The sequence below is a fragment of the Chroicocephalus ridibundus genome, chromosome 20 (assembly GCF_963924245.1).
Source record: "Chroicocephalus ridibundus chromosome 20, bChrRid1.1, whole genome shotgun sequence".
In the NCBI taxonomy this organism is placed as follows: Eukaryota; Metazoa; Chordata; class Aves; order Charadriiformes; family Laridae; genus Chroicocephalus; species Chroicocephalus ridibundus.
The window spans coordinates 2,868,738-2,890,469 of NC_086303.1; the positions used below are offsets into that span (position 1 = coordinate 2,868,738).

Here is a 21,732-nt window from a genome sequence, read left to right on the forward strand (position 1 = left end):
GACCCGGAGCGGGTCCCCGTCCCCGGAGCGGGTCCCCTGTCGTCCCCCCTCCCCCCCGGCCCAGGGCCAGGGAAAAGCCCAGCTGTATTTCGGAGAGGCAGCCGGTACTGTGGGAGCAGGGGTTGTCTTGCAAAGGGAAAAGGGGATTTAGGGCCGGCATTACCTCTGCAGCACCGGCCACGGGGGCAGAAAGGGAAGAAGAAGCGGCAGGAGCCCACACTGGAGCCCGAGGCCAAGCCCCGGCGGCTGCGGGCGAAGAAACTGGGTGAGGCGGGGGCTGCAGAGGAGCCCCGTGCCCCGGCACAGGGTAAGGACGGACCCTCCCAGCTCCCATGGCCCCCCCACGGCCCCATCCCGCACCCCCGGTGCTCCCCATCGTGGGCATTGCTTGAAACACGTAGGGGTGAAGAAGCTGAGGAAGAAGAAGGAGGAGAAGGGGGAGGAGGAGAGCGACAAGGACCCTTACTCCAAAGTCACCAAGGAGCCGCGGAAGAAGAAGGAGAGCCCGGCCCCCCGCTCCTGCGCGGCCAAGGGCCCCAAGAAGCAGCAAGGTGTGTGTGGGGGGGCAGCACCCACCCCTCTGTGGCACTCGCTCCTGTCCCCTCGTGTCCCCGTGCACCATGTCCCACCTGTGCCACCGATGGTCCCGGTGTCTGCAGGGGCTCTGCACATCCCTGGGGGGCTTTTTGGCCCAAACCTAGCTACGAGGAAAGGGGATGTGGCATGGGACCCGCGTCTGTGGCATCGGATGGGGAGCTGGGATGGAGCGGGGGGGACACGGTCCTTGGGGATGTGACAGTCGGCGGCTGGCCGGTGCCACCAGCTCCCGGGGCATCTTTCCAAAGCAAAGAGATGGGGTGAGCAAAAAGATGGGGCTGGTGTCGTCGTCTTCGTCCCCCCCCCGCCCCAACCCGGCACCCCGGGGTTCAGCCGCGAGGTGGCGGTGTGACTTCGCACGCCGTGTCCGGCACTGGCCACCTCCGACGTGCCGCTGGCCACCGCCGCCGGCCCGGGCACCCACGGCCCCAGCACCCTGGCCGCGGTGGGGGGGTGGGTGCCCAGCCGGGGACGTTCCCGTCTCACAAACCACGGGGCTGCGGGTCCCCGACGCGAGAGGCCATCGCGTTGCTGATGCCATGGCGTCCCCTCTGGGCAGAGCCAGCCGAGGACTCGGAGGATGAGGAGGAGGAAGAGGAGGTGGAAAATAAAGACCCGCCAAAAAAGCTCAAGAAGAAGCTGCCCAAAGACCCCCCCTCGGGCGAGAGCCGGGAGAAGAAGCTGAAGCCGAAGGGTGAGTGTCCTGGGGACAGGGACAGCTCGAGCGGGGCTCTATTGTCACTTGCATCCATCCTTGCTGGGACGAGGGGACAGCCTGCGTCCTGTCCCCATTGCTGTCCTGGGGGGCTCAGGGGCAATCACCCACCCCCCCTCCCTGCAGTCTCAACCCTTCTTGCTGCCCCCTTGCCACCTCCCTGTCCCCTGTCCCCTCCTGTCCCCATCCCTCATCGGCCCCTCCGTCCTGCCAGGAGACAAGAGCGACCCCGATGGCAAAGCTAAACCTGCCAAAAGCACCAAGAAGGAGTCCATGTCCATGTTCCAGGTGAACGGGGAGAAGAAGGAGAAGAAAAGCAAGAAGAAAGGTACGGGGCGAGGGTGTGGGGGGGTGGCAGCCGGTCCCACTGCCCCACGGCATCACCCCAAGCCAGCAGTACCCGGTGCCGCATGACAGTGTCCCCCATGTCGCCCCCCCCCAGCCGCCACCAGCAGTGACGAGGAGGATGATTCCGACGCCAGCACCAAACCCATCAGGTCGGAGAAGAAGAAAAACCCGGCGTCCCTCTTCCAGACTGGCGGGGACCCCCCCAAGGAGAAGAAAACCAAAAAGAAAGGTGAGAGGCCGGCACCGGCGATGCGCTGGGGGGTGGTGGGTGCCGGAGGGGCTCGGGGCCGGGGGGGCGGTGCGCGGGTGAGCCTGGCCACGCAGAGTGGGGCTATGGTCGATGGTGTTGCTGTGGGTCTGCGCTGAGCCTGGTTTGGGGGTTTGGCAGAGTCAGGGTCTTCCCCCCCCCACCCCGCTCTGTGCCCCTGCCCGTTCCTGCCCTGCAGCCCCCCCCAAAGCGGCCGAGAGTGACGAGGACACCCCGGAGACCCCGCAGAAAAACTCCAACAAGAAGGGCAAAGGGAAGAAATCAAAGAAGGTATGAACCGTCCCCCCTCCCTCGGAGCTGCAGGGGTCCCGCGGGGGACCCAGAGTGGGTTGGGGTGGGGGCAGGGTGTGGATCATTCCCCGGAGAGACCTGCAGAGCATCATCCCCAAAACTGCAGCCCTGGGGGGGACCAGAAGCAAGGAGCGATGAGCTGGGAAAGGAGGGGAGGTCCTGGGGGGGCTGGCTTTGGCGTCACCGTCCCCTCTTGCGGTGCAGGCCAAGGAGGAGAGGCCCCCGTCGCCCGTCATCGAGGTGGACAACCTGGAGGAGTTCGTGCTGCGGCCGGCGCCGCAGGGGGTGACCGTCAAGTGCCGAGTGACACGGGACAAGAAGGGGATGGACCGGGGGCTTTACCCCACCTATTACGTCCACCTGGATAATGACAAGAAGGTGAGCCGGGGCAGGGACCCCCAGGGCTCTGCGCCCACCCCGGGGAGCACCCTCAGGGTTGTGGGGGGATGTCTGCCTGCATCCCACTGTGGTGGGGGGTCCTGGATGCGGCTGCTCCCCCTCCCTTGCAATTCCTCTTGGGAATCACAGAATCCCAGAGTGGTCGGGGTCGGAAGGGCCCTCTGGAGATCATCCCCTCCAACCCCCTGCCAGAGCAGGGTCACCCAGAGCAGGTGGCACAGGAACGCGTCCAGGCGGGGTTGGGATGTCTCCAGAGACGGAGACTCCCCCACCTCTCTGGGCAGCCTGTGCCAGGGCTCTGCCACCCTCAGGATAAAGAAGTTCCTCCTCGTGTTGAGATGGAACTTCCCATGGGCAAGTTTGTGCCCGTTGCCCCTTGTCCTGTCCCCGGGCACCACTGAGAAGAGCCTGGCCCCATCCTCCTGACACCCCCCCTTTCAGTATTTGTCAGTGTTGATAAGATCCCCCCTCAGCCGTCTTTTTTCCAGGCTGAAAAGACCCAAATCCCTCAGCCTTTCTTCATCAGAGAGATGTTCCAGTCCCCTCAGCATCTTGGTAGCCCTTTGCTGTCCCCTCTCCAGCAGTTCCCTGTCCTTCTTGAACCGGGGAGCCCAGAACTGGACCCAGCGCTCCAGCTGTGGCCTCCCCAGGGCAGAGCAGAGCAGAGGGGGAGGATGACCTCCCTCCACCTGCTGGCCACACTCTTCTTGATGCACCCCAGGATGCCACCGGCCTCCTTGGGCAACTTGGGAAGTGCCCCATGTCGATGGTACCTGGGATGGTGACCGAATATTGGCTGGAGAGTCACGCTGATGCCGGGCTGGGCTCAGACCCTCCCGATTTTGGGGATCATCTTTGCTCCATGACTTGCGCAAGGTCATGGCAGTGACCTCTTGGGCCAAGCCTTGTGCAGGGTGGCAAGCTGGAGACGTTGATGGCAATGGCCATGCCGATGCCCTGTCCCCACATGGTCCCACCGCCCTCCCAGGTGTTCCTGCTCGCCGGGAGGAAGCGTAAGAAGAGCAAAACCTCCAACTACCTCATCTCCATCGACCCCACCGACCTGTCGCGGGGCGGGGAGAACTTCATCGGGAAGCTGAGGTAGGAGCAGAGGTGACACGCCGTTTCGGTGGCACCCCATTCCTGCAGCGCCCCGCTCCCGCTCTGTGGGATGCCGACCGCCCCAAGCGGCGGCTGGGTCAAGCAGGAGGCTAAATTCGGCATTCGGAGGAGGGTTTTGGGGGGGCCACGAGGGGAAAACAGGCTCGGCTGGTTCCTCCTGGCAGACAGGTCACGGCTAGAAGCGGCGCCCGGCAAGTCCCGGCCCGCTGCACCGCCGGCAGCCGCACGGCGACGCTGGGGGGTCCCCGCCGCAGCAACACGGTAGAACACCCTGATTTTAGGGTGCCCTGAACCCCAGAGAAGGGCTAAAGGGTGGGAAGGACCGTGTGGGTTTTGCATTCGGAGTGAAGCCGGGGCTGTGCCCGAAGTGTGGGAGGGGACGGGGAGGGTTGGAGGGGACTTGGTGGCACCGGCGGCGGCCACCTCCCCTCCTCGGCTGCAGGTCCAACCTGATGGGAACCAAGTTCACGGTGTTCGACAACGGCGCCAACCCCGACAGGGCCAACGCCAACTGGTCCAACGTGCGGCAGGAGCTCTCGGCCGTGGTCTACGTAAGGAGCAGCGCAGGGACCCCCCCCCCCCGCCCCGGGACCCCCGTGCAGGCAACGAGGGCGTCCCAACCCTGGCCACCACCCCGGGGGGGTTGCAGAGATGCAGGATGGGCTGGATCCGTCCCTGAGCCCTCATTGAGCCACCGGGAAAGGCTGCAGCCCGTGGTGGCCGCTGGTTTTAAGGACGGGGTTTCTCTTGCAGGAGACCAACGTTTTGGGGTTCAAAGGCCCCCGGAAGATGACGGTCATCATCCCCGGGATGAACGCCGACAACGAGAGGGTGCCCATCCGGCCGCGGAACGTAGGTCTGGGGCCAGGCTGGGAGAAACTCCTCAGGGGCTGGATTTGCTGGGGTTCACCTTGGATTTTACCTCTTTTGGGGCGTGGAAATGCTTTCGGGTGTCCCTGAAATTGAAGGCACCTCCCTGGGAGGTGGGAGATGGGATGCCTGTATTTTGTTCTCCGTGCTGGATCCCATCTCCCATCGGGATCCTGCTGCGGAGCATCCCCCTGGGCACCCCATGGCGGGCGGCAGGACTTGCAGGGGGGTGGGGGGGAATCACCCCAACTCCGCTCTCGCCCTCCCCAGGACAACGACGGCCTCCTGATGCGGTGGCAGAACAAGAACATGGACAACGTGATTGAGCTGCACAACAAGGCGCCGGTGTGGAACGACGAGACCCAGTCCTACGTCCTCAACTTCCACGGCCGCGTCACCCACGCCTCCGTCAAAAACTTCCAGATTGTGCACGGCAGCGACCGTAAGCCGGGGAGGGGACGGGATGGGACGGGGCGGGGGTGATGGTGGGGAAAGCTCTGCCATCAGCCAGCCCCAGAACCCCTTTATTTTTTTTATTTTTTCATTTTTTTATGAGGTTTAGTTTTTCCCACGCGTGGCCGCGTCGGGCTCCTGCTGCCCTGGGGGGACGTGCTGGCCCCGGGTGACGGCAGAGGGAGTGTGCGGGTCACCCTTGTTGCCAGGCAGATTAGGGCAAGGACAGATCCTGCGGGGGGCTGAGCCCCACTTTTACAGCCACCCACTCACCCCAGAGCATCCCCCCCGACCCACCCCCGGCACGCACCCCACGTTGCCACCGGCCTCACCCCGGGGTGCATCGCACCCTCAGGGACAGTCCCTCGGGGGGGGTGGCAGTGGCTGTGTCCCCGCACGAGCGGCCGGACGCGGCCGTTTGTCACCTGTCCGGCGCAGTCAGAAACCCTCGGCCTCCGGGGGTGTTGGGTTACGGGACAGAAAAAACCTCTCGGGGGCCCCTGGTTATTTTTACAGATTTCCTGTCACCCGCCCTCCGGTAGCAGCAGTCCCTCGGGGGGGGTGAGAGGGGTCCCTTGTCCCTTGGGGGGCTGCAGCTCCCGGGGACGGGGCGCTGGCGGGCACACCGAAGGGCGCCGTGGTCCCGCGCTGGACCACGCAATGGGAAAACGATGCTTTTCGGTACAACGCGCGGCTGTAGGGTGCGGGAGGAGCTCGGTGGAGAAGGGGTGGCTTTTTTTGGGATGCCGCTGCGTGGGTTCCCCTGGGGAAAAGGGGCGGGATGGGGGCGCGGGTGCCTCCCCAGCCGCTCGCTCGCTCTCCCGCAGCCGACTACATCGTGATGCAGTTCGGGCGCGTGGCAGACGACGCCTTCACCATGGACTACAACTACCCGCTCTGCGCCGTGCAGGCCTTCGCCATCGCCCTCTCCAGCTTCGACGGGAAGCTGGCCTGCGAGTAGCGCCCGCGCCGGGGTCACCAGGGCCACCAGGGCCACGTGCCGGTGCCGGGTGGATGCTCCTGCATCCCCATCCTGCTCCACACCCTCCGTTTCCACCTTCTGCACAGTGAATTCTCGCGGTGACAGCGGCTCCCGGCGTGGCTCGAGGTGCTCAGTGCCCACAGACCCCTCCATAGGATGCTCAGCTGGCCACGGCCACCCTCTCCGGGCGAATTGGGGACAGATCGCTGGTCTGGGGCAGATGGCAGAGTCAGGCCTGGGGTATATTTAGCAGATGAGGCTGACTGCGATCCCGATCTCATCCCTTTGAGACATTTCTTGGACTCGGATCCTGGAAACTCATCCCCCCCTTTAATTTTTTTTTTTTTTTTTTTTTTTTAGGCTCTGGTTTGTATTTTATAGCTCAGCCTCTCACCGAGAGGGGGGGGTTGGTGGTCTCCTCCGTTTGTGTTTCCTTACCCAGCATGGCCGGGCTCTGCCCAAGCTCCTGGCGAGGGACCCCTCCACCCGGCTCCATGCTCCCCAGGCCCCGTTTTGCCCCATTTTGCCGCGGCACGGGTGGCTGTGCGGTGCTCACGGTGTCTTTGCACGCCCCGGGCTCTCCACCCATTGGAAGCCTTTGGGGATTCGGGTCCCCGGGGAGCAGCCTGGCACCCAGGGCACCGGTGGCACGTGCCGAGGAAGCCGGCGGAGGGGCCGGTAGCCACGTGAGGCAGAGCCAGCATCACCGGCACGGGGCCGGGTTGGGTCGGTGCCACCAGGAGGGACCTGGAAGGGAAAACTCTGGGTGCACCAGGAAGCGCCGGGGTGACTCACGAGGTGTGGTGCGGTGCTGAGTCACGCTGGGTGCCCGGATGGGCACTGACGAGCCCCCCCCCCCCCCCCCCCCCCCCCCCCATGCCCATGCCACCCCGGCACTCTGCGGCATCCCTCCGCACCCCGCCGGGCTGGGGGTCCCATGGAGCCCCCGCACACCCCAGGTGTCCCCGCTGCCAGGACCGGCCCCGCTGGCGCTCCCTGCTCGCGGGGAGGTGGCAGAGGGGAGGTGGCACCCTGTGGCACAGACCCGTGGGGTGTCACTGGGAGCTGGGGGCGGGGGGTCGTTGGGAAGGGGAGATGCTGGAAAGGGGCAGTTCAGGGGGGAGCAGGGCAGCCCGTGCCCCCATTTCCAGGATTTGGCTTCACAGACAGTCCCAAATCTGATTAATTCAGTGGTGAGAAACACCGGGACGCGCCAAGGTGTCCCCAACCACCATCCTCAACTCCCCGATCATGCTTCTCTCACCTGCTCGGCTCACACATTGCCCCCGGGGGGGGCTGATAAAATTTGGGGCCCCCATCCCGGGACACATACAGGTCCTTCCCCCATCCTGGGGGTGATCTGAGCCCCCCAAGTTACCGCCCTGAGGGGCAGCTGGAGCGGGAAGGCCGAGGAGCAGGAGGCGGAGGAGACAGATGGAGTCGTACAAGAGCGATGCTTGTCCTCGCTGGGCAGTGTCACCACGCCGCCGTGACCTGCGCCCGTCCCTGTGCGGGGCTGGGGACAGATGACAGTGACAGTGGGACCACGGGCGGCAGCCGGACCGTCGGCCAACATCTGCCCCGGTGGCTCTGCAGGCGGAGCCGAGGTTTTCCCACCAGCTGCACGAATCCAGGCTCCGTGATTCATCGTCGGACGTTCGTGACGGGGGCAGACGGAGGCGGGCAGCTCGGGGACAACGTGGGACATCGTCCCGTACCCCTGCGGCCAGATCAGAGACCTTCTCGTGAGCTAAAGGGAGAACAAACCGCTGCGGTTCGGGGCCAGCATCCCCTGGCTAGGGATGGCCAGCAAATGTGGGGAAAGCAAGAGCTTTCTGCCCAAATCCAGCCCTGATCCCACCATCTGTTGGAAATTGGGGAAAAGCTCAGGAAAGGGTTGAGCTAACGCTTGTCCCCATTTCCTTCGGTGGAAGCAGAAAAGCCAAAGCAGGGTGAGAGGGAGGGATTTGGGCTCCCCAAGCTCTCGCTGGAACACAAGCCGCCGTTAGCCCAGCCGTTCCCTGCGGAGTTTCTCCATCTCTGCACCCAAAAAGTCTCCGTGTTGCCCATTGTGGCTTGCAAATGCCCCCCCCGGCTTCCCAAGCGGAGCGAAAAAACCTGCCGTGGGTGTCCAAGGCGATGCCACCCCATCCCGGGACACGGTTACCGCACCAGCCGCCCGCCCCGAATCGCTTACACAAACCCTCTAACCCAAACCAACTGCGGCACGAGAAACAAATGAAAACAATTTAACAGGGGGACGGAGATTCGGGCCCTTTGTTTGCGCTGGCTGTTAACACCCGAGGAGCCGAGGAATGGAAGCAGTCGAAATGTGTATCTACTTTGGCCGACGGAAAGTGTGACGGATGCGCCGGCAGACCAATGGCTGGGGATGCTGGGGCGTGCGTGGGTGTGAAAGGAATGCTCGCTGCAAGAAAAGATCAAAAAAAAAAAAAAAAAAAAAAAAGACGAGAGAGAAGAAGGAGCCTTATCAACGGCGTTTGAGCCCAAAGTGTGCGCCTTCCTTGGAGAAAGGGTTTTCTCGATCCCCAGGGATGAGGTTTTTTTCCCTGTGGCGCGAGACCATGAGGCTTCCGCAGCTTCAATTTTAGGGGGCTGGTGGTGAGGATGGATTTAACCCCCTGAAGTTACAGCCGGCGGCTGGTCCAGGGAACCTCCTGGGAAATGCGTTTTATTTTTGCAAAGACGGTGATAAAGCAAAGGGAAAAAAAATCAGGTCCCACCTCGACGCCAAGTGCTGCATCCTACCCAGGACCAATGTGGCGGCGGTGCCGGTGGCTCCGGCAGGCGGTGGTTGCCGGCGTCCCCATCCCCTGCCGATGGGTGGGAAGATGCTGGTCCAGGGCTGAGCAGGAGGATGGGAGCTGGGGGCTCTTCTCCCACTGCTCGCTTCTCCCTCTGCCCCAAACCCCCGGGGCTCGGAGCGGGGGCTCCATGCACCCGTCCCCAAGCTCAGCCCCTGCACTCTTAGAGGGGGCTGTGGGGTAATTCCATGGGGCTCTAAAAGGCCAATGCCCCGCCGGCCGGGCAACCTGCAGAGGGAGAGGACTGGCTGCATCCCGGTGGGTGCGGGATGGGGGGTCAGCGCAGGGAAACCCGTCGCCTGGCGATGGAAGGGCCGGAGCTCTTTGGTCCCCGGCGGAGAGCATCACCTCAGCCCATGGCTTTGAAGCGGTGATACATTAATTAATTAAAGGAGCGATCGTGACGGGGTGTTTTTCTCTCCCCTTCCCCTCCCCGCGTGTTTATTTCGGTGACCTTTTTTTAGGGGGAAAGGCCAACCGGTGGCCGGTAAACTGGGCGTCGGGTTTGCGGGACGGGCTCTTTCTGCGAGCGACGGGCAGTAATGGGAAAGCCAATGTTTTTCAACTGCTTTTAAAAAGGAATCGTTTTTTAATTAGCGAATCCATTCTGGAGAAGTGTTGGAGTTTTACAACGTTGTAGCTGTTCTTGGTGTCTTGCCTAGACTTGGATGTTCTGGCCATAAGAAAATATTATTTATGGCGTTGCTGCTTGCAGCTCTTTTATATTATAATTTGGGAAAGGAAGTTGCTGTTCCCACCAGCGGACGAAGAATAGCAGAAACGAGGATTACGGCCTTCTGAAGGAGGGAAAAAAAAAAAATAAAAAAATTAAGAGGCAGGAGAGAAACAAACCACCGAGCTGGGCTCGAATCGCCCGGCTCCAGAACGAGCTCATCCCGACATCGCCAGCGGTTGGGTTGGATGCTGTAAGCGAGCCCAAGCCCCAGCCCGGCGCAGCGGTGACCCCCTCGGCACTCCCCTGCGCGGCGTTCCATGTGTTCCTAAACATTTGCAGATCAGGCTTTTCTTCACGGGCTAACGCATGCCTGTTTGCTCATGCCTTACTCAGCCTAAACTCCCATTGAACTCAATTAAGGCTGTCATCTCCAGGAGCAGTCAATGTCATTTTTGCCCAAGTAAGGGATGAGTAACGAGGGTTTCGAACGGCCCTTGGAGAATAGCAGCCATTTTGTTGCAGTTTTGGGTCCAGCTTTCTTACAAGTTAGCAGCAGGCCAAGGGGGGAAGAATGCGATACGGCTTTATTAATCACACACGATCGCTGAACGCCCTGGATGCTGCGGGGACTGGCGCTTTACGGGCTGCGGCGTTGGCTGTCTTGTCCCGAAATGCTTGAATACGACCAAGCTCGGCAGGAAAATTAGAAAAATATGTTTCTAGAAGGGATGGGATGTAAAGAGCATCCCTTCTCCAAGAGGGGCGCAGGGACGCTCCCTCTCCCCGATTTACCTCTGTAGGTTTTGGGTTCCTCGGCGCGTGCGGGACGCGACGGCCGGCGGGGACAGGGTTTTTGCCGCGTGTTGCCCGTATCGGGGCCGCGGTTCCCGACATTGGGCTGGGTCGCGGCCAGGGACTCGCATGCAATCAGCCGGCTGCGGCTTAGCGCGTTACCACCCATCGGCTCGCTCCGAGGAAATGACCGTGGCCTGGCTCCTGGCTGGGTTCCCTTGGGAAATCAAACGGCGTGGGCTGAGATCCCTGGCCTGGGGGTCCGGGCGAGATGGGGAATCTGCATGCGGGCAGGGTGCGGGGGGGCTGAGGGTATCCAGGGAGGGATAAGGAGGGGGATGAAGGTGTTCGGAGAGGATGAGGGTGTGAGGATGGGGATGAGGAGGGGGATGAAGGTGTTTGGAGGGAGATAAGGGTGTTAGGATGGGGATGAGGAAGGGGATGAAGGTGTTTGGAGGAGGATGAGGATGTGAGGATGGGGATGAGGAGGGGTATGAAGGTGTTTGGAGGGAGATGAAGGTGTAAGGATGGGGACGAAGAGGGGGATGAGGGTGTGTGACAGGGCATGAGGGTGTACAGAGGACAATGAAGGTGTGTGGTAGGGGATGAAGGTGAGCACAGGGAGATGAAGGTGAGTGCAGGGACGAAGGTGAGCACAGGGATGAAGGTGTGCGGAGGGGGATGAAGGTGTGCAGAGGGGGATGAAGATGTGCAGAAGGGGATGAAGGTATCTACGGGGGACCGTGGCTGGCTGGTGACGAGACGGGACAGCAGCACCCTCAAGCCCCGACCCGGCGCTGCATCCCGGCTCTGCGGGCCGGAGGAGGAGGAGGAGGAGGAGGAGGGTGAGGAAGGCTCCTAGAGGGCGCTCCCAGAGTCCGGGCCGGGCCGAGCCGGGCTCCCGGGGCTGCCCTTTCCACAAAGTCCCCTCCCGGCGCAGGGGAAGCCCCGCGCCCCGGCGCCCGCTGCCCGTCGGGGAGCGCCGCCGCTCCGGGGGGGCGGGCGGGGAGGGAGGGTCGGGAGCAGGCGGGAGAGAGGGAGGGCCGGGAGGAGGAGGAGGAGGAGGAGGAGGAGGAGGAGGAGGGCAGCGGGAGGAGGGAGGAGGGTCGGCCCGGCCCCGCCGCCTCCTGATTGACTCCCAACTTTCTGCTCCTCCCTTGCATAAACTTTCCCGTCCCTGCGCCTGGCTCCGTGCGCGGACCCGGGAGCCCGCCGCGCTCCCCGCATTCCTGCCGCCCTCCCCGGCCCGGCCCCGGTCCCGGTCCGGTCCCGGTCCCGGTCCCGGTCCCGGCACCCGCGGCCGGCCCAGCCCCTCCGCAGCACGGAGCAGGTAAGCGCTCGCCGGGAAGAGACTCCCAACCCCCCCCTTCTTCCTCCTCCTCCTCCTCCTCCTTCTCCTCCTCCTCCTCCTCCGGCGCCTCCTTCCTCCCGGCCCGCAGCCCTCCGGCTGCACCGAGCCCCGACGGGCGGGCGGCGGGGTCGCACCACCCCTCGCCTCTCCCCCCCACCCCGCCACCCGGTGACACACACACACACACACCCCCCGGGGGGGCTCCCCCGATGTGTGTGGGGCACAGCCGGGGTGTCCCCACGGTGTCCCCAACCACCCCCCCACCCGTGGAGTCCCCAGGCTCCCGCCCCGTCGGGGCTATGTGTCCCCCCCGCCTCCCCTCCGGTGCGACCCCCCCCCCGCGCTGCATCCCCGGGGTGCGCGGCGGGCGCGGGCTATAGGGTTACAAAGAGGCCTTGTGTACGGTATGGCCCATACGTCGGGAGCGGGGAGGGCGCGGGCGCCAGGCCTTATATAAAGCGATAAACCGTCCCGTCTGTCTCCTGCCCCCCCCTTCCCCCCCCCCTTCCCCGGCTCCCGCTCCTCCCCGGGAAACGGGGGTCCCGGGTGGGGTGCGTGTGTGGGGGGCCACACGCGTGTCACGTTACATGTGTGTCACACGCATGTAGGGGATGACCATACGCTGACTGTATGCTAAACACTTTGTGCCTCGTCATAGGGGCGCATTGCTAACGAGGCAGCAATTAGGTGTATAATTTTCAGCAGTGTGTCATCTTTATTATTATTATTATTTTATTTTTGCACCCACCTCGGGTTTGGGGTGGTTGTGTTGTGTTTTTCCACCCCCTCCCCCCCCAACCCTCTTGGAAGGGAAATAAGGCCAAGCCCTCGCAGTGCCGCCCACCTCCGCCCCCCGAAACCGCTCAGGCCCTATGCGTTTGGCCTATACTAGCGGAGAAAAAAACCCCATATTTTGGGGAAGAATCAGCTGGAAATGGTACCGGAGGCTGTGCCGCGGCGGTGGGCACCCTGCAGCCACCCATCGCTGTTGGGCGGTTGGCGTGGGGTGGCGAGGGAAAAGGTGCGGGAAGAGTTTTTGGGGGGTTTTGGTGCTTTGTGGGGAGCCGAGCCGGGCGGCCGTCCCACCGGCGAAGCGATAATCTCCGGTGTCAGGCGCGCCGGGGTATTTTGGGCTCCAGCGTCCTCTCTCCCCTCCTATCGCTTTACCCGGCGCGGGTACGTGCGCGCCGTGAGTCAGGGCTTTGGCACTGCCCGGCAACCCCGGGGGGCCCTGCCAGCGAGGCTGCCACCCCCCCGCACCCCCCACCCTGGTTTTGGGGTGCTCGCGATGATGGGTGGAGAATTGGGGGTCTGCCAGGCTGGTGACCCCCCCGTGCACCCACTGGCCCTGGGGGCCTCCGTGGCCCCAAAGTCCTTCCCTGCACCCAGGTTTCAGGTTGGGTCATCGGGTTGGGTCATTTCCCCCCAGGGATGGGAGGAAGAAGGTCCCCAAATTGGACGGGGGGATGAGGGCTCGCCAAGGTCACCCAACGGCGAAGCCATGGGAGAAATGGGTGGGGGGTGTCGAGGCTGGGACGCCGCTGGCGGGGGCAGGTGACAGTCACCGCGGCACCGCCTGAGTGGTGTTCCCAGCACTTGCCCACCGGAGAGGACGGGCACAAGCGTCCCGTTGGGAGAAGGGGCTGGATTTGGCCCTGTTTGGGTTTGCAGAGCCGGCATTCCCGCGGGAAAGGACCGCGGGTGGGTGCGGAGTGAGCAGCCGCCCCCTCCCGGCCGGGTGGCACTGGGGGACGTTCCCGTCCCCAGGGGACCTCGGGCACCCAGCTCCCTCTCTGCGGCGGGCGCGTGGCTGGCACCGCACCGGCTTTTCTAACAAAAATAACCCTTCGAAAGCAGCGGGCTCCGTGGTGGGCTCCAGACACCTTGTGTAAGCGGCACCCGGGTATTTCAAAGACCCTTGTCCCGACCGGGGTGACCGCGGTGTCGGGGCTCAGCTCAGAGCAGGGGAGGATGCTTCAACCAGGGCATTTTGTGGGGGCAAAGGGGCTCAGAGGTGACACCCCCCCCGCCCCCGGCAGCCATCCCACCTCTAACATCCCCCTCCCGCAAAGCAAAACCCCCTTCCAGCCTCCACCTCCGTCTCTAAAAGGGACTCGCATCCATTTCCCGTGACGCACGGTCGCTATTTATCACGATACCAGAAACAGCATCTCCTTTTAATCGCCATTTTCAGCCTCACCGAGCGGGTCGGGAGGCAAGTCCCGGTGGCCCCGGGGCCGTGCCCAGGGAAGGAGCCTTTTCCCAGCGGCGTGTGAGCGGGTCACGGCTCTGGGGAGGTGGGGGTGGCAGTGATAATCAGCTATAATTAATGTATTAAAAAGCGAGTAACCGCGCAGCTCCCGTCAAACGCGCACCGGGCACGAGGCCGGCGGCAGGTGAGCTCGGCGGCGGGAGCGGTGCCGGCTGGAAAGGGGGGAAATGGGCAACTTTGGGCTGTTTGCAGGGGAAAAAAACGGGTTTTCCTGCCTTAGCACCTCTTCGCCCATCCGTGGGAGCGGAGGATGGAGGGAAAGAACAGAGAACGAGCTGCAAAGCCCTAACCAAGGGTGCTCCCGGGATTTGGGAGGCAAGAGCCATCCTGGTGCTCTTTCCGGGTTTGGGATCCCTCTGTCCTCAACGGACAGGGTGGATGCCGTCCAAAAAACGTCCCATTTCTAGGAACTTCTCTCTCTCATTAAATCCTTGGCGGCAATTCCGCGGGGCTGCCACGGTGTTTGCACCACCTTGGGCGCTGCTGGCGGATGGGATAGAACCAAATCCCTTGGATTCCGGGAATCTCCCATGCCCGGGGTGGCCAGGCCGTGCTCTGAGCTTCTCAACCATGGGTCTCGGGTGTTATTTGGGGTCGGTGGCCGGGTCGGGGGCCGCGGCGGCCGAGCCCAGGCACCTGCGTGTTGCGGTCGGGGCAGGCACCTGAAGAGCGTGGGCGTTCGCTGTTGCCACCGTCACGTGGCGGCTTATGAAATGTTTTTTTGGAGGGAGGGAGGGAGGGAAGGTAATGATGGGGTGAGCCGGCGGGGCCGTGCCCCGTGCCAGCCTGCAGCGGGCACGCAGCAGGAGCTCCCCCACCCCCCCCCCCCCACCCCCGGCCCCTCTCCTTCCTCCTTCCATGATAACGCGCGGCCGGATCCCGCTGCGGGTCTGGACACGCCGTTACAGCTCCCGGTGCTTCGGTTTTCCCCGCCTGTGAAATGGAAGCGAGGGGCCCCCCGGTAAAACCCTCCTCGTGGTGCCGGACGGCCGCTCGCCTGCCCGTGGGGAGGTGGGTGGGGGGGGGGGGGTGTCACACCGTGGTGGGTGGCGTTTTGGGCTCACCCTGCAGCGCGTTGCGGGGTTTCGTGGTGAGAGCGCGTGGCTGAGCCCTCCGGAGGTGACGGGCCACAAACCCCGTGGTCCCATCCCCGGGGGTGGCCACTGGTGGCCCTGTGGGGACAGCATTCGCTCAGGGCTCCACATTGGCACAACCGATGGGGTCCTGCGGGCAAAGGGTCCGGAGAAATACGAGTGTCCGATCGCACGAAGCACGTCCCATCCCGCTGGTGCAAATCCCGCAGGAGCGTGTCCCTTCACCTGATCCCCGACGGATGCAACCCTGCGATGTCCCCGGCGTCCCCCGTTAACGTGCCGTGAGACAGCAGTGGTGCCGAAACCCAGCGCGCACGAGGCCGTCGCCTTCCAGCTGGCTGTGTCACGAGATGCGCCAGGTCTCAGCCGGCCAAAGCCGACCCGGAGCTCATCCTTGGCCATCCTTGTACGAGCCGGAGGCGCAGAAGGTGACTTCCATGCATTTTAGGGCCACGCTTCACGCCGTAAGAACTAACGCTGGGAAAGGCTCGCTTGCAGGTGGCTCGCGGCTGGTGAGATGCGAGCGATGGAGGAGGCTGGTTTATCCCTTTCCCCCTCGTCGCTGGGGGGGGCGGTCGGTACGGAGCCGGAGCGTGTTTTGGCAGAGCTCCCCCGGCTGCAGGGGGTGGCTGGGGATGGGATGGCAGAGCTGGAGCTAATTTTAGGAGGTGGGCAGAGCCTCGCGGGACGCAGCCGGCTGGAGGGACTTGTTGTGCCATGGTGCCCACGAGCATTGAGAGCCGTTGCCGGGTCTGAAGATGCTGCCATGGGTTGAGGAGGTGGCCCCGCACCATCAGCCTGGCTTTCCACCATGGTGAAGAGCCGTGCCACCGCTGGTGTCCCAGCTGCTGGAGGGGTGACAGCTCTAGGGACGCGGGCAGGGGATGCCTGGACTCCTGGTTTGAATTACCCAGGACTTGGTTGAGCCCCGCGCCGCTCCGTGCCTCAGTTTCCCCACGGCCGTCTTGCCGGCGCTCTCCCCCGGCGGGGTGCGGTGGAGGCAGGAGGGCCGGCCGGGCTCGGGGATCCTCGCCTGGGAGCGCCAAGCCTTATTATTTCCCCACGACTGTCTCCTCCTCGCTCCTCGTAAAATTAGATCCAGCTGTTCACAATAGCCACTAACTTCTCTCCGGAAGATGTTCAAAGTTTACAGACGCGGAGCGGCGCGGCGTGCGTGGAGGATGGGCTGCCGTTCCCATGCCAGCTCCTCGCCGCCCGCCCTTCCCCCAGAGGCAGCCAGCTCCTGCCTTCCCCCCCGCACCCTCCCGCCCCCCCTCGGCTTAGGCAATTCGGGTTTAGGAAAAAGCACGCCCGCCCGCAGGCACGCGAGCCCCCGACCCAAGCGAGCGTCGGGTTTTTATTAGCAGGAAGATTTGGGCGCTTCGCAGGCCAGGAGCAAAGGTCTGGTGGCGAAACCAGACCGCTTTCTCCCTGCCCGGTTTCTTGCCCGCTCGCTTGGTGGACGAGTTGGGCAGGGTGCTCGCTTGGTGCTCGCCGGCGCCTGTGCTCCTCTATGGCGTGAGCTTGGTGCTCGCTTGGTGCTCGCCGGCGCCTGTGCTCCTCTATGGCGTGAGCTTGGTGCTCACTTGGTGCTTGACGGAGCCTGTGCTCCTCTATGGGGCGAGCTTGGTGCTCCCTTGGTGTTCTCTTGGTGCTAACTTGGTGCTCGCCGGCGCCTGTGCTCATCTATGGCATGAGTTTGGTGCTCCCTTGGTGCTAACATGGTGCTTGCCATCACCTGTGCTCCTCTATGGCGTGAGTTTGGTGCTCCCTTGGTGCTCTCTTGGTGCTAACTTGGTGCTTGCCGGCGCCTGTGCTCATCTATGGCGTGAGCTTGGTGCTCGCTTGGTGCTCGCCGGCGCCTGTGCTCCTCTACGGCATAAGTTTGGTGCTCGCCAGCGCCTGCGCTCCTCTACGGCATGAGTTTGGTGCTTGCTTGGTGCTCACTTGGTGCTCGCTGGTGCCTGTGCTCCTCTACGGCATGAGTTTGGTGCTCACTTGGTGCTCACTTGGTGCTTGCTGGTGCCTGTGCTCCTCTACGGCGTGAGTTTGGTGCTCACTGATGCCTGTGCTCATCTATGGCATAAGTTTGGTGCTTGCCAGCGTCTGTGCTCCTCTGTGGTGTTAGTTTGGTGCTCGCTTGCTGCTCGCTTGCTGCTCACTGGTGCCTGTGCTCATCTATGGCGTGATTTTGGTGCTTGCTCGGTGCTTGCCGGTGCGTGTGCTCGTCTATGGCGTGCATTTGGGCTCCGGCTCTCGTATGGGGTGGCCGCGGTGCCCCACTCGCAGCCTTTCCTGGGCGGCATCACAGAGCGGAGGGTCGGGGGCCGGCTCCGAAGTTTGGACATCAGTGTGCCAGGCAGGGGCTTAGCACGCCGTGCCAGGCTCTCCGGCACTTTTTGGGCCATCCTCCTTGCCGGAGCTCCTTCTTTTACCAAGAACACCGCCTTGGTGTATTTTTAGCAACTTGTTCCCCGAGGATTCCAGAGCCATTTTTCAATCTGCGGAGCGGGAGTCGCCGCGGTGCCCGTTTCCAGCTCTCGGCTCGGGCAGCGGCGATGAGAAGGCGATGCTCTGCCACGGGCACCCGGCGCGCTGCTGGCGTGCTCGGGGTTTTGCTCGCCGCCGGGCCGGGCCGGGGTGATGGCACGCAGGAAACCGGTGCTAAACTGAAATCTCCCTTTCTGGGAATAAATCGCCGCCGCGGTTCGTGCGGGGCAGTGGGTACCTGCTCGTACGGCTCCCGCGTTGAGTGCGGGACCTCAGCGTGGGGCTGCCCCGAGCTTCGTGAGCTCAGGGCAGGAGGGCAGGGAAGCGTGACTCCGGGCAGGGGTGACAGTGGCCAAGTGGCATTGCCCTGTCACCTTTTGCCCCGGCTTCTGGCGGCGGGGGACATCTCGGTGTCTCAGCCGGAATGGTTATGCCTGACATCCCCCCCCGCCCCTGCCACGAGCCTTGTGCCTGCGGTGCCTGGGGGGGGGTCAGCTCCTGCACCCCCCCGGGGTGGGTTTCTCCTCCTGGTGGCTCCGACGGGTGCTGTGACACGGGCAGCGGGCGCAGCTGCTCCCCGGGCAGGGTTGGGTTTCGCGGGGGTGGAGGCGGCCGGGGGTGGGTGTGAAATGCATTTGCAGCCTTCCTCCTCCTCCTCCTCTTCCTCCTCCTCGCCTGGCAGCCGACGTCCCCCGGAAGATGTTTTTCCCTGCTGCAATGGCATAAAATGGGGTCAGCAGCACCCGAAACTCCTCCGTGGAGGCATTTCTCCTCCCAGGAGTGGGTCTGAGGGGTGACAGGACACCAGGGACGCCTGGCCCTGGGCTCCCCCGTGGCTTCCCTGACCCCAGGGACACTCGGCTTCCCCCTGGGACAAGCCGCGCTGGGAGCCTGGAGGGACTCGGGACACGGTGGCCACCCTGCGCTCATCTACAGGGGATTTCAGTGGGAGACATCCCAGGACGGGCTTATTTTGGCGCAGGAGCAAAGCCACTTCAGTGGTCCCCAGTGGGTGCCATGCCTGGGCACTGGCCGTGCCATGGGCCACCGACGCTGGAGGTGTCACGGGACGGCCATGGCGGTGGCCCGTCCCCAGCAGGCGACTCTAACCCTGTTGTTTCCATCCAGCTCGTTTCATAACGCGGGGAGCAATTAATGCTGCAAAAGCTTTCTATTTATGCGCTGCTGGGTGAAACGCCCCGTCCGGGCTGGGCAGGGCGGCCGTAATTGGGCCAGGGAGGGGAGCCGGGTTTATGGTGTCCCTCTGTCCCCTACCCTCAGGTCTTGAGCCCGGAGGCTTGAGCAAAACCGGCTCTCAGGTCCTCCAGCAGCCGAAACCCAGCTCCGCCGCCCTGCCGGGGCCGGAGGAAGAGGAGGAGATGGAGGGGTTGGTTTGCACGCCCGCGGTTCCGCCGTTAGGAGGGAGCATCTCGGGTTTGTGCCCTGGGGTTTGCCTGATCCCCCTCCTTCCTCCCTGCCCCAATTTTTTTCGGGGCAAATCGCTCAAGTTTTGCCCCGTGTTCGCCCACAGCCCTTTGGGACGAGGGGTCTGAGCATCCTTCAGATGCCGCTGAGTGAGGACCAGCCGCATCCCTGCCGGGAGGGGGCTCGGGGCTTCGCTGGGAGCTGGGGGACCCTTTGGGTGCTGGGGTCTGGATGGAGCTGGGGGGGGGGGGGGGTGGTGGCACGTGGCTGGGGCGGCCCTGGCAGCGCCGCCGACCCCGGTGGGATGCTGCCACGTGGCCTCCTGTGGTTTCCCCGCTCCGATTGCTTCCTGAGCCGCCCGCCAAGCCGGAAGGGACAGGAAGCGATAGAGGGGAGGAAATTAGTCGGGCTGTCTCATGGGGAGCCGGCCCTGGCGCTCGGGGGGCTTTGCCACCGCCCGGGTCCCCAGCCCCTGCCGGGGGTCCCTTTGGGGAGACGGTGGCCGGTCCTCCCCGTCCGGGAGGTGCAGACCTGGGTGGGAGGGAGCAGGGTGGCCGCCCGTCCCTTTCCGAGCCGGGGAATCCCTCACCGCAGCCCGAGAGCTGTTTGGAAGAGGAGCGGGATGTAAACAAACCTCCTTCCACCGCCCTCCCCGCTGAGCTGGGTCTTGCTCAGCCGCCGGCACCCGCCTCCATGGGTGCCGGTTGTCCCCAAGGCAGTGGCGTGCCAAGCGGGACGGTGTCTCTTGCAGAGTGTGGGGCAGGACGTGGGGCAGGGTGTTCCCGAAGGGTCCCGTGGCGAGCTGACAGGGCGCCGGGGCTCCTGCGAAAAGCACTTGGCTGTTGCGAGAAAAGCGCTGTAGGGTCGTGCTTGGCCGAGGCCAGAGCGTCCGGGCTCGGCGCAGCGTGCTGGGGTTGGCAGCGGACGGGGCAGCGTCGTCCCTGGAGCGTGGTGGCCCTGCCGGGTTCCCCCGGGATGCCCCGAGGCTGTCGGGATTGCTTGGAAGGGCTCTCTGGAGCCGGTGGCCACGTCCGCGCTGCGGGCAGCGTCTCTCCTGTCTCTGTTCCCAGCCGTGTCACAGGGTGGGCAGTGGGGAGGTGGCAGTGGGGACACTGTCCCCGGCCAGCCATCCCCTGCCCGAAACGAGGAGCACGTTAATGAACTCCTCTGCCTGCCTTCAGATTCCTGCCCGCTCTCAGACCCACCCCCCGCCCCCCCCGGCTCCTGCTGAGCCCCGATGTGCCGGGGGGATGTGGGGAGGAGCTGGGGTCCCCAGGAGTCTCGGCTTTGGGGTCTTGCAGAGCCTGCTGCATGACGGAGCATCCCCTCTGTGTCCCCGCAGGACATCTGTCCCTTGGGACCTCACCGCAGCGGGGCAGGGTGGCTTCGTGGCCCCCCATCCCGTGCCAGCCCCGGCAGAGGGCTGCCTGCCCAGCACCGGGCAGGATGGGGGCTCCTTTCCCCCATCGCCCCCGGGGTGCCATGGGTCACGGTGATGGGAAGGGGGTGACGGTGGCCTCACGCGTTCCCCCTGCTGGGGGTGACGCGGGCGGCGGTGCTTGGCCTGTGCCGGTGCGAGGCTGAGCACCGCGCGGTGCCTGCCCGGGCTTGTCGGTGAACTTTTATCCTTTCGCCGTGGGGTCCGGGCGCAGGGGGAGAGGGAGGAGGGCTGGATCGCCCCAGGGCCTCCGCATGGGATGGCGGGATGGAGCTGGGGTGCAGCCGCCCCCCCAACCCCGCCTCCAACCCTTGCAGGGTCTGCTGCCCCCTCCAGTGTCCCCAGCGCCGTGGGGGATTGTCCCGTGGGCTCCCGGTGCTGCCCTGACGTGGGTCAGGGGAGCCTGGAGTAAGGAGGGGACCTTGGGGCTGCTCTGCCCCACACCTTGTCCCCCGACGATGGTGTCAGCTGGGGACACGCTGTGCTGCAGGCCCCCTCGTGCAGTGGATGCCGGTGGCCGTGCCCCGCATCCCCGGGCGTTCGGGGGGATGCTGCGGCAATAGCCCCCACACCCGGTTTGCGAAGGGCGAGAGAGCGGCAGCCCGGGGACTGTGCCCAGGGAGGGGTGACACCGCCGCTGGCCGTGGGACCCGCCGGGAGGGCAGGGGTGGCCGGGACCAGCAAGGAGCATGTCAAGACACATCGGTCCCTGCGCCGCGACACTGGCCCAGGCAGGGCTGGGTGGCAGGGGGGTGCTCGGCCAGGGCTTTGGGCAGACCCTCGTTCTTTGCAGCCGGGACATGGGGCTTTGGGATATTTCAGGGGCTGCCGGGGCCGGGCACGAGGTGGGGCAACGCTTGTGGGGCTGAGCACGCTGGGGAAGCGGCACGCACCGCTCCCCCCAGCTCAGCAGCATGGGACGGGGATGGGGACAGGGTGCTGCCCCGCGCCTGGGGTCTTCGCAGGGGTGATGGCATCTCTGCCTCCATTGCAGCCCCCCGCAGCCCTCGGCTCTGAGCAGTGATGTCCCTGCTCTCCCCCCAGCGCCGCCCCACACGCCCCCGGCCCGATCCCTATCGCGGCTGGTTGTGCTGGTCCCGGCAGCACCCTGCTCCCGGCCTCGGCACCCAGCGGGGTGCCCACCGCCCCGCTCCAACCGCAGCTGCTGCCTTCGAAATTATTTCCTTCCCCCCACCACCCACCCAGCAGAAAACACCCGTCTCCCGAGCACCCCTCCCTCCTTGCACCCCTCCTTTTCGCTTTTGCAGGGTTCAAAGAGGCTTTTCCAGGCTCCCCAGCCCCAAGCGGCGCTCGCCGAACAGGC

General features: G+C 64.6%; 2 protein-coding genes across 2 annotated transcripts in view; both read left to right on the top strand.

Moving 5' to 3' along the window:
- Positions 1-1,225: 1,225 nt before the first annotated feature.
- On the top strand, positions 1,226-6,174 carry TULP1 (TUB like protein 1). Its single transcript, XM_063356607.1, is given in 10 exon segments — positions 1,226-1,291; positions 1,527-1,640; positions 1,755-1,889; positions 2,107-2,207; positions 2,430-2,597; positions 3,607-3,719; positions 4,183-4,291; positions 4,494-4,592; positions 4,881-5,052; positions 5,891-6,174. Coding segments are annotated over 9 exon segments (1,086 nt in total). The 5' UTR covers positions 1,226-1,291; positions 1,527-1,585; the 3' UTR covers positions 6,025-6,174.
- A 5,332-nt stretch (positions 6,175-11,506) lies between these two features.
- The window catches only part of TEAD3 (TEA domain transcription factor 3), a 29,337-nt gene continuing 19,111 nt past the window's right edge, over positions 11,507-21,732 (top strand). Inside the window, 1 exon segment of the mRNA XM_063356943.1 lies at positions 11,507-11,668. The gene's annotated coding sequence lies outside the window, so the exon portion shown is untranslated.